Raw genomic sequence first — 19,097 nt, 5'->3', positions numbered from 1 at the left:
ACTTATGCTTTTTGCTAAAAGTTCAAACCTTCTACGCCAACTAATTTTTAACACATTCTTCTACATAATTTTAGTTTTCCGTTGTAATTCTAAGTCAGCTACTTTTTTTAAAAAGGTCTGACCAAGACAGTCTTCCTGTTATATGTCCAGGATGATACAAGAGTGTAGTTCTACAGTAAATGGTGAAGATGCAAAATTCCAAGCACTCTCATTTTTAACTACTAGGGGATTAATTATATTGTGTTATGTGTGTGAAAAAATACAAAGGCAGATGAAATATGCTCACAAGAAATGTAGGGTATTTTCTATAAAAACAGAAGAGGGTAAGACAAGAACAATGAAATAGGCTCAAATCAAGTGCATATGAAGATAATAATCCAGAAAATACAACAAGTGCAGTAGATTTAAAGAAGGATTTGAAAACTGCTGCTTTGGGCTTAGAAACACAATAATTGTTTCAAGTACTTCAAACTGAAGTATAAAACTAGGTGTGGGACTACTAATAGGAAACACAAGGAGAGAATGTTGAGGGCAAATATGATGCAGCAAAGAACAGTAAGAAAGGAATTAATGGGTGAGGGATTAATGAGAAAAATCACATGGAAATAAATCATGTAGTTATTCAGTAATTAAAAATAATAATAAAAGGGGATTACAGTATATGGTAAATATTTCACTAGCAGTTATGTAAGAGCAGTACTTACTTATCATTTCTTCTTTATCTGATTCTTGTGCTAAGATAACGTCTCTGAAAACAGTAAAGTCACAGGCACAGATTAAGTCAGTAAAACCAAAATGAAACAAACCTGAATTAAAACAGTGTCAGTAAAGAACATTCCAAATTAACTATACACTTACTTTGCATTGACAAGGATGATCAACATTAAGAAATAAATAAAGAATGGATCTGCTTGTTGTAGATATCCATCCCATATTGCCTGAGTGACTTCAGCTGAACAGTAATATGAGAAGAGGCTTCCAAGCTAAAAAATTTGGAAAATAATGTGAGAAAAAGCAATAACCAGGAACAATCTTATCATGATAACATTTTTAACTGAGATACCTAACAAAATAAACCCAGCCAAATTATGGTAAAACATCTGTCTGCACTGTGCACTGAAGGATAGTTCTACCCTCAAAACCAATTTTTATGGAAACAGTGCATAACACTACAGATTATCTGTGAACAAAGACACCTCGTGGGAAGGCAAAGTTGGCTGTACACTGTCAGCGTTGTAAATTCAACCACAGACAACACAATCAAGCTGGAATACTGTTTAGCTCATAGACACTGCTAAATATCAATTACACCAACAAGAAATTCATAGGAGAATATATTTACTCAAATAGCATAGCAATTAGGACTTTGAAAGGATCCTGCAAACATAATTACTTTTATTTTTCACAGTAGAATTGAGCTAATTGAACATGGTTGCAACATTAGTTTAACAACATCACTTACTTAACATTACATTAAGATGCTTTATGACTAATTAAACATTTGCAAGCAACAGAAGATTTTCATTACCATTTAAGAAACTCTTTGCCTGTTCCCATGTTCCCACTTGAAAATACATCCTCTCTGATATGCAAAAGTTCAAAGAGGATAAAAGGTAGGAACTTCTTTTCATACGTGTCAGATAATATTTGCAATCACACCTAACTCAAATGCATACCAGCTGACTTCACTGGGGTCTTACGGAACTTGCTGATGCACGCAAATTCTGTATCAACAGAGCCACAGCTTTCAAAAGCTCAGTCTCTGTTTTTAAACACTTTCATGGAATATTTCAACATTTCCTAGTATAATTTCTTAGCAAAAGATAAGATCTATTCAATTCTGACTCAAATCCAAATGAAGACAAAACTTTAGTGAACAATAAGATAATGACAGGTGACAGGTCTCTGTAGGTTGCTCACATATTCCTTCATAGTAGCAATACCTCTATATAGAATAAGAATTTTCACAGATGAAACAAGGAATTTTACTGTAATATCATAATATAAAATGAGGCTTAAGATTTTTTGCTGAAATTGTACACCAGAAAGCATGGCACTGAATACTGGCACCTACACCTACCTCACTTCCTCACCACCCTTCAGAGGGAAGATTTTTTTTTTTCTCCTAATTAAGCACTAAAATTTTAATAAACAACTTCAAAGAACTTTTTATTTACTAAGGAAAATTCTATTAAAAATGGAGATTGAGTAGTAAAAAAAAAAAAATAAAAAAGACCCGATACCTCTTTTGAAGGCTCATAGCTGGCAAAAGGCAGATTCTGAGCAAATAAAAATTCTTCCTGGACACATTTTTATACTAAAATTGGAAGCAGCCTTAAAAAAAACCCCAACAAATACAGACCTCACAGTTTAATAATTCATTTCAGTCTTCTTTGACTGAAAGTTCACAGAGTTGAAAAAAATTTGACAAAGCCAATGGGTATGAAAGAACAGCCTAGAAGAGTTCATGTGTCAAAGTCTTCTTTATTAAATTACAGACTTTGCATGTGCAAGCACAGCATCATGATTTTGTAGCAGCACTGAAACACGAAAATTCTGCTTTATGTTGTAGTCCTGCTACACAAACTTTACAGAAAAATTATTGAGGTAAGCATCCTTACAACTACCCCCAGCTTGAGGTAGTTTTGAACAGGAAATGACTAACGCTTCAAGAGCTGTAAAATATATGTGCCTAAATTGTAACAGACATAAATATATCTATTAGCATGGAGGTTTTTAAAACGATTCGTATTTGGACTTTAAAAGACACGTCAGACTGATGTATATCCATATCTACAAGCATATAGCTGCCCACTATCAAAAGTATTATTGGGGCTTCTTACTTTTTGAGTATGTCAGCTGCTCTCATTCTCACTTATTCCAAGAAGTTCCTAACATCTGTGGCTCAATTAACATCCAGAACACTAAAAATGTGACGTTAACAAGACCTCATATCTTATGTTAAACAAGTGAAGACAAAAAGCCCACATTAAATTAAAACATGCAATTTATTTCAATATATGCAGTTCTATTTGCTTGTACTACTCTTGCACAAACTGGCAACATGTACTGAAGTTTCAACAGAAATTTATTTTTCATTATGTTTCCCTACTTTCACTTTATTACCCAGTTGAGTGCATATGAGTCTGGAGTCATCTTCTTGGTATCAAGAAAGGAGCAGAGTTCAGGCTCATGGTACTGAAGAAGGAGTCTAAATAGATGAAATGGTCTTCCCTTCATAAAACAATCCCTAAAAGGTAGCAGTGAAAATAGTCATAAACTCCTCTGTAATACTGCAGTTTTCAGACTTACAGTAGCAATTCTTTATCTCTGATTATGTAATTTCCTGTTCATTGTTCTTTTAATTCACAGGCACTGAGCATGAAGTCAACCCGCCTCAAGAGTTGAACCAAAACAAAACCAACACTGAAAACCCCATATATTAAGAAGGCAGCAGAAAGAATGAAATACTGCCAACACTTGACAGATCATACAATACAGAAGTATTTAAACCAGATTTAAATATCAAAACAAGACAAGCATGGTACCAACGTTGTTAACAGAATAATAGAATTTTAGAATAATTCTAATTAAAAAATATAAGTAATTCAATCTTTTGTTAGATTAAATTCCCAATAAATCTTTCATTACAGTTGGAAAAATATGAGTAAAAAGTATATGATTTAAAAATCAAAAATAGCAAGAAGTTAAAACCATCACTTTCATCAAATAGTAATCATGGTCCAGCAGTCAAACGTCAAACGAAGACCAAACTGACCCAAGCAGAGGTTTGCAGGTCTCCTATAAGTTGCCTTTCTATGTCTTTCAAATTCTCCCATTGAAGAGAAAAGGTCAGAGGAAACAGTGTACACCTCATTGAAACACCACCTAGATTTCTACAGAGAAACTCAAGCAGCAGATAGTCTGAAAGCCCCTGAGTTTCGTGACCATAACGCCACTGTCACCGCCCAGAGCCCAGAGCCCAACAGCATCTCAGATGAGAACTGGACACAAGCTGAGTCAAGTGACAGGACTGGTAAATGCTTCCTGCCACAACACCAAATGTGCACTTCTCATATTATGGCACACATCCATCAGCTGGGCTGGAGTCTCCTCTCCAGGGAACCAGACTAAGATCTTTAATTACAGACTATCCATACATTTATTTCACAAGGCCTTAATCAGAAGACACTACAGCCTTGCTGGAGTGTCATGGTGTTACTCCAACAGAAATAAAAATTTGTTTGAAGGAGATCACCTACATAAAAGCATGAAAACCTCCCACTTAATATTTTTTATTACAAATAAAAATATCTAGCAACTTAAAATAGTCATTTCAGTCACAACTCAGCAGATTATAGGGAAAATGTCAACTACTTCTAAAGAGATTTTGAGACTTAATTAGTGTTTATGAATTACTGGTTACGGACAGATAGAAGTATTTTAGATACCAAAAATGGGAAAAACACTTTCCCATAACATATGTGAACTAGTTCATAAATAAGTATTTTTGATATTGCATTATACAGCAGTTGTTCATTAAAAGGCACCTCGAGCCTACGTCAGTCACATGCTAATTCTTTACATCTTAAACCAACTCAACCACCTCCTGGATTTCAGGCCAACAGGTACCAACAGATGGTTCAGTTTATTAACACATGATGGCATCTGACCACTTTGCTACTTTAACCAAAACCAACGTGCACATCCTTTCAGAAACTACTCCTGGTGCCAATGAAAATAGCACAGTGGCAAAAGAAAGAGTCTTACCTTGGGATGAATTTATTCATGATAGCATAAAAACAGTTGTACAAATCACTGCGGGGCAAATGAAGGTGCACCAGAGGTTTGAGGAGGTGTATCCAGCCGAGGCAAGAACTGTATTTAACATTGCGGGATTTACAGTAAAATGTAATAACAGACTCAATATCCAAAATTAATACTGACTTCTCCTCTTCTGGCGCCGACAGCTGGTCTGAAAGAGGTACAGAAACATAAACTGTATTAATGGCTTTTTGAAGAAAGTGAATGAGATTATTTCATAGCACAATTGCACCAATAAGGACTGCTCAGGGGGAAAAAGCAACAAAAACAGACAAACAAAAGACTGGCAGTTTGGATTAAATGCTTACAGAAAGGTATTCAAAAAGGTATCAAAATACAAGCGATTTTATAACCCCAGTAGGATAAGGCATTTAAATATCATTTAAATACCACAACAACAGGATGAAAGAAGTTTGGGTTTTCCAGGATCTATATGAAACAAAGATGTAGATTCTTTTAATGCATAGAATTCTCCTCTTCTATTCCTATTTTATGTGCTCAGCACACAACTTATGCTCAACTCTACAACAAATTCATTTGAATTTCAACACAGATCAACCCACAATGCACACCTTTAATTCCTCAAAAGTCAACTGATATGCAGATTTATCCAAATCAGAAGTCTGAGATCAGCTAGGCTTACAGACTTATAAATCACATTTTTTTATGTCCAGGATGGGGGAAAACAGATACCTACACACTACATTAATACAGTAGCATTAAATTTCCAGCAAACATCCTTCTTCCTCAGTTACAAGAAGCCTGTGAGTCTCATTACTGTTAATGATATTTTTTATTACAGAAGTCTTTAATAGTTTCTCATCAAAGCCAGTCAATATTTGGGAATTCCTTTCCTCTACCCCTCAGGAAAATAATGAGTACTAATTGGGAAGTTTTGCCATCACCCTGAAAAGATCCTGTGATTAAATAACACAGAGGAAATTCCACTCTCATTCCTTTCCTTTACAGGACAGAGAGAGAAGGAAAATAAGCCCTGCTAGATTCTAGAGCTATAAAGTGTGGAACTGCAGCATCTCCGTTCTCTGCCTTAACTTTCAACCATGCAAGAACAAATAAAAGTATGGAACAAATAAAAGTATGACAGGTTATACAATAGAAGATTCTTTTATGGATGTCATTAAGAAGTATCCTAATTTATGATGAGTTGGCACTGACTGCATCAACTGAACACTGATATTAATGCTGTTTCATGGTGCCAGGGATTGGGCCATGTTTGTGACGAGCTGCCAAACGTATGCTGTGGCAGCTCCTTACAGACACACTGGAGTACTATTGCCTGTGTTCTGGCAGCATCTTGCTTTCACAAACACAACCTTTCATTTTCTCTGGAAACACTATCAAAAATTATTTTTCTGTAAAATAGCCTTTGAACTCCGAAATGTGTAATAAATTTCTTCCCTTAAATGTTATATGCATTTTGGTGCTACACCAGTTTTTCAGATTAAGAACCAGTCACTACACAATTAAAAACTTGAAGGACACTATACAAAGAATGTGTGCTTTTAAAAGATGGAGCTTGGAAAGCAATGACGATTTTTTCAACTCACGAAGGTTTCTGACCATGCAAACTATATCAAGCTAATAGTTTAAACTTCCATGATGTCACCCATGCCAAGCTCAGAGTACAGGTAAGATACTACTGTTCTCTTACAATTTCTTACTAATTTCTTTCTGCTCTCTCATCTTCTTCCTCAAAGCTTCCTCCAAAACGTAATCATCATTGTCCTAAGACAACTGAGAATGCAGAAACTTTCACACAGGTGATCTAAATGTACTTGAACTTACCAATTAGCTCTTGGCAATCCTTATGAATTATAGTCTGTTCAGGTAGGTCTAAGGAGCCATCCCAGGATGCGAGGCTGTCTCCCTTTCCTACAACATTAAGTGCAATCTGAAAACAAAAACAGAAAGCCCTCTAAACATTTTAGTGTCTTTTTGTAGTTACCCAATTACTGAACTCAGTAATTTAACTAAATAGAACTATTCTAAAACTGAATCAACATACACGCATATTAAAATTCCACTAGTACATCTCTGCAGAGATGATTGGTAATTAACTCGCTTGGCTCAAATGAAACACAACTTCAAGTATTTCCTGCTTCTTAATTTAAGCTCATATTCACCTTCCAGACTTTGGCCCTCAGATCAGCAGGTAATTGCCTTCCTTGAATGATGTTTCTCACAGTTTCAAGATCACAGCCTCCTTCTTCTAGAGCGTCTGCAAGATCCTTTATCCTAAAATAATGATACGTAATGTTAAAAATAAATTACACAATTTTTTTCAATGTTTATTATTAAATAGATTTAGACTGAAGGCTACTGTTGGGCAAATCCCACACATATGTAAAGACATAAGACAACTTGGCAATTACTAAAAATAAATACTTGCAAAGTGTTATTTATTCCTTTATTTTTAAGACTGCTTGTTCAACTTCTAATTCCATTCAATTTACATACAAGAAGAAAAAGTTTGCTTTTTTGTTTTCTTTAACTGACAAATGTTGCAAGATGTATCAGAGAAATGCAAATTTAGTTGCAGTTTACAACTTTCAGCAACTTTCCATTTCAGCATATTTTCACACACACACAAAGCAAACATTACACCTACATTAGATGGTGGAGTTATTTTTAAATAAAGTATTAGATGACCTAGAAAACAGAACACTTGTTTCAAAGGTTTAGAACAGTCAGTTTTTAACCTCATCTTTCCCTGAAATGGGAAAAGAGCTTTTAGTCAAACTCAGATTTATTTAACTGTCAAGTTCCAGTATTCTAAGTGTGGACATATGCACAAGACTGAACTAAAACAGATAAAAATATTAATTATAGTGTAGAGAGTAGCAAAATACACAAGACAGTCGAAGAGTAATGACAGTTGCCATAGTAAGACAACAAAAGTTCACAAGCATTACAGATAAGAAGGTATGCATTCAGAAATTATTACTTTACAATCTCTCTGATAGCTTCTGCAGACTGTTTCAATGTTTCCATGCTGTCAATAATGAGAGAACCACATCTGATGATTTCAGGAATTTCAATATCATGTAGCAGAGCAGTGGCAAAACACCAGGTTCACTGGAAAAACAGCAATGGCAGTGATACATAGGTCCCATAGGCAAAACTTCTCCCTTTCTACATGCTCTTAACTCTTCTAGCTCTGACATATGCCTTAGGAAAGGCTTTCCTTCGTATACCTGACAACTTAAACACACAGCCAGGAGGTTTACAGCCAGAGAAAAACATAAACCACAACTTTATCCAGGACAGATATTCAAGTGCAAAGGTGCATTCCTTGTGAATAACACATCTATTTATACACACATGGAGTAACAGATGTTAAAGTGTTATCAGTGTAATTCTCAGTTACTCCACCTTACATACTATGCAGTCAATTCAAATACCCACAGAAAAAGAATGTCAGCTGTTGAACTCTTGTCTACTTCTTTAATTTGCATTTATCCACAACTGACTCCTTGATATAAAGGTTCACAAGTTTGGTCTCCTGAAAACTTAAAACGCATACTTCTGATTTTCTAAATATCACCCTTTTGGATAAACAGATTAAAATCTCAAACCTTAGCAATAAACAACAAGCTAGACTTACTCATAGACTTCTCGAAGTATTTACAAGTTTGAAGAGTAAACATTTTCCTTGCATTGTATCACCCAGCTTCTTTGTGAGTATTTTTTGGTAGCACTTTAAATCACATTTCAAATATACACTGGGGCACAACTAACTGTCTGCTTCCTTCAAGTAATTTTGCAACTTTGGATGAAAGAAAGCACAGTTTACAAAGAAATTGACTTGCCTTATTTTCTCACATTTTTAGTATTTAAAAAAAAAATAAAATCCCAAAGCACTCTTGTAGGACTACAGGTTGCATGGGTTGATGATCCCCTTCCCGAGACAGAAATGGAGAGGGAGGGGAATATCCAAGTGCACTTGCACTTCCATCACCTATCCTGTTGTCCAATTGTATATGTAATGACTAACACTAGAAAAGTTAAACTAATGAATCAGTTAACCCCAAATAAAAAAATCAAGTATTTCTAGGACATTTACACAAAGAGACATCCTAGCCCTCAGCAGAAGTTCATGAACTCTATAATGATCTAACTTTAACAGAAGTTACACATCGGCTCTTAGACATATTGCACATTTCTGTGAACGCTAGATACGACAGACTGGAGAGCAACAGGCCTTGAATTACAGCACACAAAATACAACTAGTTGCTACAAATACTGTCCAAGTATTAAACAGGTATGCATGTGGAAATGAATGCAACAGCTGCATGCAAATTCCACTTCAGCTTGGTTTCTATGTCACTCAAGGAAAACACTTAAAAGCACATCTACACTAATTATAAAATCACCCAGCAAAGAATGTTTCACAGACCCACAAGTCCTAATTCTACCAGTTACTAGTAGCCAATATTCATAGCTTAGAAAGCTGTGCATGTGTTAATATCAACTTCAACATGTTATCTGCAAATGTGTGCTTCTGCTGATTGATAATATATTATCATTTGCAAAAACTTCTTCCAAGTACTGTCACCCCCACTTTGTACACCATAAGGATGACTGGCAAATGCTAGTTTTACTACTTCACCTTAAAAAACATGTCCATCTGCCACAAGAAGAGATGTGATGCATTATCGACATGGAGTTAAATGAAAAAACAGCAGGGGAAAAAAATGCATTGTTCTATTGTGACTCAATTAGCTGCTCTTTTCCTCCATCAACTCCCAAGATTGCTCACAGCCTGGAAGTAAGGAATTTTCAAAGACTGAGGAAATTCTTTTATAATTAATATTTTCTTCAGACTAACTTGCAAAGTACTAAGTATGAAAGTGATTTCAGTACTTTAACACATGTCCACCGGCTGTGGTTTACCTTATTTCAGTCAGTGTTGTTCTATAAATACTCCAGTAAACTGCTTGAAATCTGGATCTTTGTCTTTCCTGAGTGAGGATCAGCTAGGAAGTCTTCTATTCACATGGACAATTATTAAACTTACTTTAAAAAGAATGCAGCACTTCTCCTTATTGGCAAATTCCCCCAGATCTGAACATCTGTACTTTCTGCTCTACCATGGCTTCACTGCCTATTTCTAGATGCTATTCAAAATCTTGGTTAGATGTGTAGAATTCTGGCCTATTCCAAGCCATGGCCTGAAAGGTTAATTCCCACATGACATACTGTTCTAAATGTCACAATGCACAATGCTCCTATTAGTACATCTGGAGCAAATTTCCATACTTGCAGAAGGATCTCTGAAATTCATGCCAGTCTGGTGACATATTACAATCAATAGCTAACTACGTTCACAGATAGTAACAGGATCTTTTTTAACTAAAACACTTAAGACAGGAGAGAAAGGTGAAGGCATGGAAAATTGATCAACTGTTGGGAATTCAGATTAACCCACTTCTTGAGTTTTTTTAGGTACTATTTATATTGTGACTGAGGTTCTCGGTAATACTTATAAATACTAATAGAGGGATTAAAAATGTGGGGATGTGAACATCAGGGAAAAGATACTAGGAAATGACCAATAAACTACATATAGTATTAAGAATGCTACGATCAGTTTTATGCTTTTTAAAATCTGTTCACTCTGGTTTCTACTTTTAATTTACGATTTTCCTGACTACTGGGAAAAAGCTTCAGCAAAAGCTATATTACTTCGAAATTAATGAGTGTTTGTTCTCTATTGAAAGCAAACAAACAAAAATCAATCCCTCACATTTACTTCAAAATATCCATTGTATTCAGAACATCCTTGAATCGTCTTTTTTTTCCCCAACAGAATTTTGGAGAAAAACAACTCCCTGACATTTTTACTTCTATTTTTTTCCTCAAGTATGTCAGTTTCCTGCTTGACTGGAAAGGAATTTTTTTTGTTTGTGTGCTTTCAGAAGAAATATCATGGCTTCAAGCTCTAATAAGCCAGATTCTGAGCATGGAAAAGGTATATGTGAACCAGATTTGCCATCCTGTTGTCTTAAACAGTTGGAGTGTATTTTGGGACCTGTAAAATGGATTATTCCAATGCAAAGTTAAATGCACAGGAACAATTCCATCTGTGGTTACAGTCATATTTAATTAGTTCAGGTCTTAACTATAAAAGTATAGATCTTACAATAAAAAATTACTACTTCATCAAGCTCCCTGAAGCTTGAGCATTAATCATTAGGAAAAAAGTTGGTTTCGTTCATTTTTAAATCAAAACTTTTGATAAACTTCCTTTATATATTGACATAAAAACTGACAATTTCATCTTTCAAAGCCTGTCATGGTGGCGATGTTGTTTGGGGTTTTTTTAATTGTATTGTACAGTGGCAAATTGCCCTCGTTTTTGTTGAACAAAACACCAAGCACTCAGTACAGATTTTGAGGGCTTTAAATCATAACTAGTTTCTTACATTTTTCCCCCTTCTGCCTTCCAAATCACTTATATCAGCACTGCATGTCAAGTTAACACAGGAAAAACATAACGGGCATTTTGTGTTAGTAAGCACATCCAGATTCTACATACTCAAGGTGCTGTTACAGTCTCTGAACACAAAATTATATCTGCCTTTTAATCACTCCTAAGGAAGTGAAGAGGATATGGAATCAGCACTGTCAGTTTTTCTCCCAACAGAGCTCAAACATACAGAAGTACCGTTTTGTTTTTGTTTTTTTTTAACTTGAAATCCTATATACTTCAAAATACAATAAAGTAGTAATTTACATCAAATAGCTCTTTCACAAGATACACATTCTACTTAGAAAAACCACTGTTCACAGCACTAAGATATGAAGATAACACAACAGTTTAAATCAATAAATGAAAAAGAAAATATTTCACTGAAACTGGATTTAAAAAGAAACATAACAAAACCCAAAAGCCATGCGAAGTTTCTAAATGAGGATTACAACTTTATATTATTCACAGCATACAGCTCTAGTAACAAGATGTATTCTCAAATATTAATGCAGCATTTAAGCATAAACCTCTTGAATTGTTCCCATAAACACTTAAAAAATCTCTTCTAACAAATGCCTTCAAGTTTGTCTTTTCTGGTAGTACCAGCATATCAAATTTATCATAGTTTTGAGGCTGGCAGTGAGAATATCAGCAATGTAGGCTGTGCCTCAAAATATGTCTGGAGACCACACACGTCCTTATCCTCATGGTTGTGATCTGGGACACAGCAATATTCTTTCAACATTAGTAATGAAAGAGGTTTGAAGTATTTCTTTCAGAGATATTTCAACATGGTTCTTTTTCAATGTCAAGGGTTATATTTCAAAGTGTCAAGACTGCACTGTCAATGAGTCCGTCATCAGCTTTGTAATTACGTGATTAAACAGTCAAGTCTGTACTTAGAAATAATGCTTATGCAACACAGTACTTTATAGAGCTTCTTTAGTTCTGAATCTAAAAGAAAAAAAAAGGCTAAAAAACTACTCCAATTGATTTTCAGTTTCTAGTAAATGACAGAAAGTTGTTTTATCCAAGAGCTGTACTTGTAGAACCAAGCTAGACAAAGAACAGATTCCAGCTACACCTGCATGTGTCTTCTGGCTCCTTTACAGTAAGATAACTACACACAAAGAAGGCTAAGCATAGTTTGCAAGACACTTTGAATCCGCCACATCAAATAAAACCTAAAAGCGAAAACATCAGATTTGAAGTGATCATAAAAAGCAGGTCTGTAAAGTAATTGTTTGAGAAGCGTGTGCGTGAAAAGGACAAAGAACAGCTGTGGCACAGAGCCACAGTGAGAAATCACAGGCAATGCAGAAGCACAAAGACAAAAACAAGTGAAGATGCCACGAATGGAGATGCTGAGTGCAGTAAGAATAGCTTCAGTGTTTAAACACAATGTTTGTTTAAGCCTCAGCAATCTCAAGTGAATGCGCACGCAACAAATACTAAAATCGCATCATGTTACCATCAAAATGATCCTAACACGCTCCAGAAATAGTCTCTATTCTTGTCCTAGAGGTTCAATGTAAAATTCATTATAAGTAATAGCTGCACTAAAGGAGGGTGGCGAGCAAAAGCATTCAGAAAACAAGGCAGGGACCTACAGTTGTCACCTGTGCTTGAGAGCAGGCACGCAGCGAAAGGGGAAGCTGAACTGAACAAAGCAACTCCACTCCAGGCAGACTCCTGGAGCAGTTCCTACAGCTTATTAAAGCTGTCATTTTAAACCGGAGCGACCGCTTCGCCCCGGGCTGGGCACGGCCCAAGGCCCTTGTTCAGTGTCTCTCCCGTGTGTGGACGGGGCCCTTCCTCTCTCGGGACCCCGGAGCCGGCCGGCGGCGTTTGCTCGGGGCTCCCACCGCGACCCCCTCACACACCGAGAGCGGCGGGTCCCGAGGGGGAAGCGGCGGCGGGCGGGGACGATTTCAGCCCCTCTCCCCTCCTGCCCCTCGGCCCCGCCGCGGAGAAAAGGAGAGGAGCGGGAGAGAGGCACCGACACCCCCGTAACTCACCAGCTGCTCGGCGGCGGCGTCTCTTCCCCTTCCGCCATCGCTGTTGACGTGCCCCGCCGCCCGGCCGTAAAGCGCGCTCGGGAGGAGTTTTCCTCTCCCGACGCCACTCCTTCCCGAGCCTGTCCCCTTCCCAGCTGCTGTCCCCGCCTCCCCCGTGCTGCCGGGAAGCGAGGGCGCGGGCCGTACGGCGCGGAAGCCTGGCACGGGAGGGGGGCGGTGGGACCGGAGGGGACGGGCCGGGGGGAGCCTGTCAGCGCCCGAGGCAGGAACATCTGAGCGCTTTCGGTTTTCACAAAACTCTGCCGTACGTAGGTTTGATTATTAAGCGCCTTCCCCCACAGTCTGTGATGTGCCATAGGCTGTACTCGGGGCGAAATCCACGAGATTTACACAGAGAACCCTGTTTGCCGGGGCTAAAAACCACCTGGTAGCGCCCATGAGCAACCCTGGGCAGGACAACGCTAACGCTCTGCCACGCACGTTCCTTACCCACCTGCACCCTCAAGGGGGAAAACCAATCAGTGTTTCTCGATGGAAGTTCAGAAGAACCATTGGAGCGGTTTATACACGGAGTAACAGTGCCGCCTTATGATAAATTCCAGTCCTTACACTCCTCTGTGTCACTTCCACGGCTTGACTCGGGATGTGCTCCAGTAGGTAACGCCCAGACTTTCAGCGGGACGGCTCCTGTGGGAAAAGACACAGCCTCGCTTAACCTGCAGGCTCCGGCTCCCAAAGAGCCAAGAGCATCCGTTCCCAGGTAACACGCAACCTCTTCACGTAAAACACCTCAATCAAGAAAGTAGGTATTTTACGGTATAGAGCCGGGTTGAGGCAATCACACGGACGTTGTGGGGGAGCGGGTAACACTTTTTTTACTCCTTTCCTCTTTTTCTCCCCTCTTCTATATTATTCACTTTAAAAAAAAAAAAAAGACAAAACCCCAAAGAAACAAACAAACAAACAAAAGCCCTCACATCTTAAACGCCCACATTTATTTTAGGAGAACAGTCCGTAAGACTCGCCCAGGGACCGTCTCTCCCCGAGCCCCGCCGCCCCCCGCCCCCGGCGCGGCCCCGCGGCCAGTGCGCAGGCGCGGCGGCGCGCGGCGGCGGTGGCGGCATGGGGGACACGCTGGAGGAGCCGTGGTGGGACATTCCAGGTATTCCCCTCCTGGAGCTCGCTCCTCACCATGGCCTTGGAGCAAGTTTTACTGAGATCCAGCCCCCCATCTCCTCTCCGGCCCCCCTTCCTTTTCGTTTTGCGTTTTTTTTTTCCTTTCTATATCCCTCCTCCCTCCAGCCCCCCGCCTTTCCCTTCTCCGCTTTTAATTTACTTCTGCAAGTTTTCCACTCTCACTCGCTGTTTCTCCCGTGTCTGCTTTCCCCTGCTTGCTACCGATGGCGGGTTTGCTTGTAGAGCAAAATCTCGGCGGCTGGTTGATGTCTAATCTCTGGCCCCTCAGACCTGGGATAGGCGATGGATAGGCAAAGGAAAATATAAGTACTTAGGTAGCAACAGGAACCCACTCAACAAAAATGCATTTAAGCGAGGTTTAAAAAGTGGGGCCAGGTGAAGGGGAAAAACCTCTTGCTTTGAATTCACAGCTGTCCCCCTAAACCGTATTTTCTTCCAAACCGAGTTTACCTGATGAAAGACTTTTGCATAATGTATTTTCCTTGTGGGTCCCTTCCAACTCAGAGTATTCTGTGTTCATTGCCGTCACACGTGAACTTACTTACTGGCCTTGGAAACCGTTAATCCATAGTAGAGCATTTGGAGGGAAAAATACCTGTGGTGCTTGAAAAGCATCACCCATGTGCTCATTGGAGTGTGTCATGTGCCATGTGTTGCTGTAAAAGAGCAGGAGTTAAACAGCTTTTCTCCAGCCCTTGCTCTTTGGAGTATGGTACTCTGGCTGATTTGTCTCTTTGTTCTGATGCCTATAATATCTGTTTCCTGTACTTCTCTTTTTTCAGTGTGTCTTGCAACCACAGGCTGTAAAGTGCTTTATCTGTAATGTTGAGATTTAGTATGGAAATTTAGGTAGATCTAGGCAGCAAAAATTACTTTTGGCTTTATAGTGCCCTATTTGATTGATTATTTTTTAAATTTATTTTTAATACAATATTGGTAAAAATTGGGAGTTGTTGGGAGTTATCTGCATCTCTGGGAAGACTCCAGATCTTTGAATTTTTGATAATTGTTGCTTATTTTCTGTGAAAAGGTACTTGGAGAATAGTTAGAGAGGAAACAATATAAAAATTGTACGTATGTAATAAAGATGGGTCATGAGCCCTAATAAGGCTTCTGGGCATTCCATTTTTATTTTTAGTCCGATGCAGGTTCCTTAAGCAGTTCCAGTTCCCATGGTAAATGCTCTTCATTAGGAATGTTTCTTAAGAGTCTACCTACCAGCACATTCTCCCAACCACAGGTTTCATTTGGGGTAGGTGATCAGCAGATTATTATAATGTTGGCAGCTTTCTTCTAGAAGCTGGATACAGAGGAGGACTTTGATGATAAAATTTTGACATAATGGATAAACCATCTGACTTTGGGGTGAGACTGTGAATGACAGCTCTTCCAGTTGTGTAAAACTCCTTGGGATTTTTGCAATTGCATTTTTGAGCTCCTAAAATAATTCAGGTGGGAAGTAACTTCTGGAGGTGTCTAATCCAGTTCTATATACCTTACTCCAAGAACATGCTTTGAATGTGTTATGAGTAATGATGACAGGTGAGAGTTGTGCAAACCATATACTCTGCTGTCCATAGCCCACCTTGTAAACTCGTTGGCAGGTTCTTTTTATGGAGCCTGTTGTTGGATTAAGTTGAGACAAGCCATCAGTAAAGTAAGAACATCCGTTACTTTTATTTTGTGTAGCTATTTTTCACGTAAAACATGTAAAATCAAAGGTTAATTTGTACTGTATCTTATGGATACTGTAAAATGCATTAAAATCATTTGGCATGAAAGAGGAAATCAGGGGTTACAATATACAATGTAAGCAGCAATACAAGAAAATTATTGAGCACCTTTTACAGACTTGATTAGTTTTATCTCTGTGAAACATCAAGTTTCATTAAAAAAAAAAATTACTATTTGACTTCATTTTTTGACCTGTTCTAAAATAGCATCTCTGCCCCAACAGTAGATGCAGAGAATTTGAAATGTAATTTTTAAACACTGATCTTTTGCCAAATCCTTTATGATTAACCCTAGAATAAATTCTGACCAACAGAACATTCTTCCTAATAACTCAGCCCTCAAAAGTGTCTTAGATTTTAGCAACCTGTAGTTAGAAACTTGTAGTTAGAAAAGGCTACTTTTAAGATGAGTATGAACATCTTTCATACACTTCAGTTAAAGAGTATGAAAACACAATATACATATAAATGTATATCCTAGTATGTGGATATATAAATAATTCTAAATTTGCTTTTGGCCACATCATTGGAAATCATTATTTTAGAATCCGTATTAAAGGTTAAAAGTAGTTACTCTCACTTTGAGACATGGAAGTTTACCCTGCTGCAGGTGGCTTATAGATGTAAAAAAACCCCCACAAGACCCAAGAAAAAAACCCTGAAGGGATTACCCGTCTGTTTACCTTATCACATGACACAAACTAAAGAGTCTTGCCCAATAACTTCTTCATCCAACCTTTAACTTTGAGAGGAGAAGTGTGGAGAGAGTGGTTAGGGATTATTCTCTACTTAGCAGTGTTTTTTAGTGTTACACATGCCCCATGTCATGCAACTGTAGGATTTCCTTACCTCCCTTTTTCCAGATCATGTCACAACTCTGTCCAGTCTTTAGTAGGATTTTTATATTGCATTCAGAGTTATAAGGGAGAGGATAGGGAATAATGAGGAGTTTGTTTTGTACTGGTGAAGGACACCAAGTTTTTCCTCTTCTCTCCACGAACAGAAAGAGCACTTCTCACAGCACTAGAAATGTCTGTGTCTTGCCTCTAGCCAGCATGCCGCATCTCCCAAGCAGTTTGAGGGAGAGGGATGTACCTCTATTTGTCAGAAATTCTTCCAGTTTCCTCCTTTTGTGTTACCACTCCTTCTCTTTCATTCTCCATGCTTTCTTTATCGCCCTTAATCCCGTAGAAGTGTAGTATCCCTGTTTGTCAGTTTTAGATCCTTAAGTAAGAGTCTATGTGGGCCGTGTTCCTCACAGGTAGAAATGAACCGTGTCATCACAAGAGAGGAGCAAAAGACAGAAACTCTTGTATGGCAGCAGTACAGATAGGTGAGAAGTATAAATGGGGCCACGGAGGATGATTTGGCAGTGTTCTGTGGGCTCCAAAGCAAAGGATGCTGTTGTGGGAATTGATTTCTTTTGCCAGAGGTTCTCTTTTCTTTCTGTAGACTGGCTATAAAGGATGCCAGGTAGCATCAATTTGTAATGTGTGATTTGCAGCTACTGAGAAGCAGACTGTTCCTTGTAGTGCATTCAGTGGGAGCGCTGGTGCTTGACTGGAGCTGAGATCTGTTGGTGCACCTGTATATGGAGAGGTTTGCATCTTTTTTTTTTCTGGCTCATCAATGAGTTGCTGTCCCTTATGATTGAATTTGGTCATGTATTTGAAGATCTCTCTGGTAAGCATGCCAAGTTGACAGCTGCTGTTTGAAATCTGTGTTTCTTCACATTTATATACACTCAGTTTTGCAAGTTGCAGAATATTTAGTGGTGTGCTTCTGTGAGCTCTATTTGGATCTGGACATACATGACATGGAGTCTTGAACTTGACAGCTACAGATTTAATGAATAAAATTGGAAGCCTTTTCTTTTTATTATGAAAAAGTAATTTTTTAATGTCTCCATTTTGACACAGGTGTGTCGTGTGCAACACAAGCTGAAGTAATTTTTCAGTAGACTGATCTTTCTAAATTTTCCTTTTCTTAAGTACTTCTAGAGAACTTGTGAAGCTGTTGAGGGAAGCATAGGTTTCTTACACATTTGCAAAAATGGTCACGCAGCAGTGCTAACGTGGTGTACTGTCTCAGTGGTTAAGTTAAACTTTTAGATGTGAAATAAAAGGGCAAAATCAGGTAACTGAATGCATCAAAATCTTTCCTTGCTTCAGGAAAAGGACTGCAGTTCTGGCTATGGCATTGTGATCACCACCAGCTTTTGCTTTACGTAGGAATTAGGATTTGGCAGTTCTTAAAGAAACACCTATGTGAAAGGAGTTTTCCCAGGAATTATCTGTTGAGCCATTTAGACTGTTGGAATGCACTCTGTTAGGGAAGAAGAATGAGGGAGACATTAATATCAGAGAAATAATTTTTATATTCTAAACCAGCCACTTATGTTAGTTGGTATTACACAATTCCTGTGGAGATGTTCCTTGCAGTAATAGTATTCTGTTAGTTTTAACTTTCTATTGAACGGTGAGAAATTTTCTTGTCAGAGCAGCAATTTCTACGTTTCTGAAAGTTGAAAACAATGGGCATGGAGTCTCTCCTAAAGTTTTGATTTTTTTTTTTTTTTGAGTGCATTGACTGAAAGGAAACTTTGAGAGAACTTTAAGTCTTTTAAAAGCAAAAAGGCAGATTCTCTCATGGATGAACCAGAACCGATTGTGCAAAGACTTTTTAAATAAACTTCTTCACTAGGAATGCAGTTATGTATTTTACTTGAATGTGAGCAGTTGAAAAGAAGGTCAGGATTGTGAAGGAACACAAGAGCAAAATTGCACTTCTGTGTAAGTCACAACTTTCTGTTAAGTGTGATACTAATTTTG

The 19,097-nt window shown here is 38.2% G+C and overlaps 3 protein-coding genes across 8 annotated transcripts in view; 1 reads left to right on the top strand and 2 right to left on the bottom strand.

The window, feature by feature from the left end:
* TBC1D23 (TBC1 domain family member 23) overlaps window positions 1-13,658 on the bottom strand; it is a 30,479-nt gene extending 16,821 nt beyond the window's left edge. Inside the window, exons 1-7 of one of the 3 annotated variants that reach the window (XM_027727515.2) lie at window positions 13,337-13,658; window positions 6,969-7,080; window positions 6,631-6,736; window positions 4,771-4,975; window positions 3,127-3,250; window positions 859-983; window positions 705-748 (exon numbers count right to left, since the gene is read on the bottom strand). In XM_027727515.2, the coding sequence (XP_027583316.2) occupies window positions 705-748; window positions 859-983; window positions 3,127-3,250; window positions 4,771-4,975; window positions 6,631-6,736; window positions 6,969-7,080; window positions 13,337-13,608 (988 nt within the window). In that variant the 5' untranslated portion in view covers window positions 13,609-13,658. Of the gene's footprint in view, window positions 1-704; window positions 749-858; window positions 984-3,126; window positions 3,251-4,770; window positions 4,976-6,630; window positions 6,737-6,968; window positions 7,081-7,789; window positions 7,907-13,336 lie in introns of those variants that run through there. The other 2 variants (XM_027727514.2, XM_039388430.1) reach the window with 2 other exon arrangements.
* A 786-nt stretch (window positions 13,659-14,444) lies between these two features.
* CMSS1 (cms1 ribosomal small subunit homolog) overlaps window positions 14,445-19,097 on the top strand; it is a 223,629-nt gene continuing 218,976 nt past the window's right edge. The window contains exon 1 of the mRNA XM_027727521.2: window positions 14,445-14,498. Within this exon, the coding sequence (XP_027583322.1) occupies window positions 14,459-14,498 (40 nt within the window). The 5' untranslated portion in view covers window positions 14,445-14,458. The remainder of the gene's footprint in view (window positions 14,499-19,097) is intronic.
* Window positions 16,187-19,097, bottom strand: part of FILIP1L (filamin A interacting protein 1 like) — a 188,972-nt gene continuing 186,061 nt past the window's right edge. For all 4 annotated transcript variants that reach the window (XM_027727510.2, XM_039388428.1, XM_039388429.1 and 1 more), the window contains one exon: window positions 16,187-18,591. In XM_027727510.2, the coding sequence (XP_027583311.2) occupies window positions 18,501-18,591 (91 nt within the window). In that variant the 3' untranslated portion in view covers window positions 16,187-18,500. The remainder of the gene's footprint in view (window positions 18,592-19,097) is intronic.

Source organism: Pipra filicauda, unplaced genomic scaffold (assembly GCF_003945595.2).
Source record: "Pipra filicauda isolate LSUMZ 115617 unplaced genomic scaffold, ASM394559v2 scaffold64_size3178608_pilon, whole genome shotgun sequence".
Taxonomy (NCBI): domain Eukaryota; kingdom Metazoa; phylum Chordata; class Aves; order Passeriformes; family Pipridae; genus Pipra; species Pipra filicauda.
Note: the sequence above shows the minus strand (reverse complement) of the source record. Positions and strands in the feature narration are given on the sequence as shown.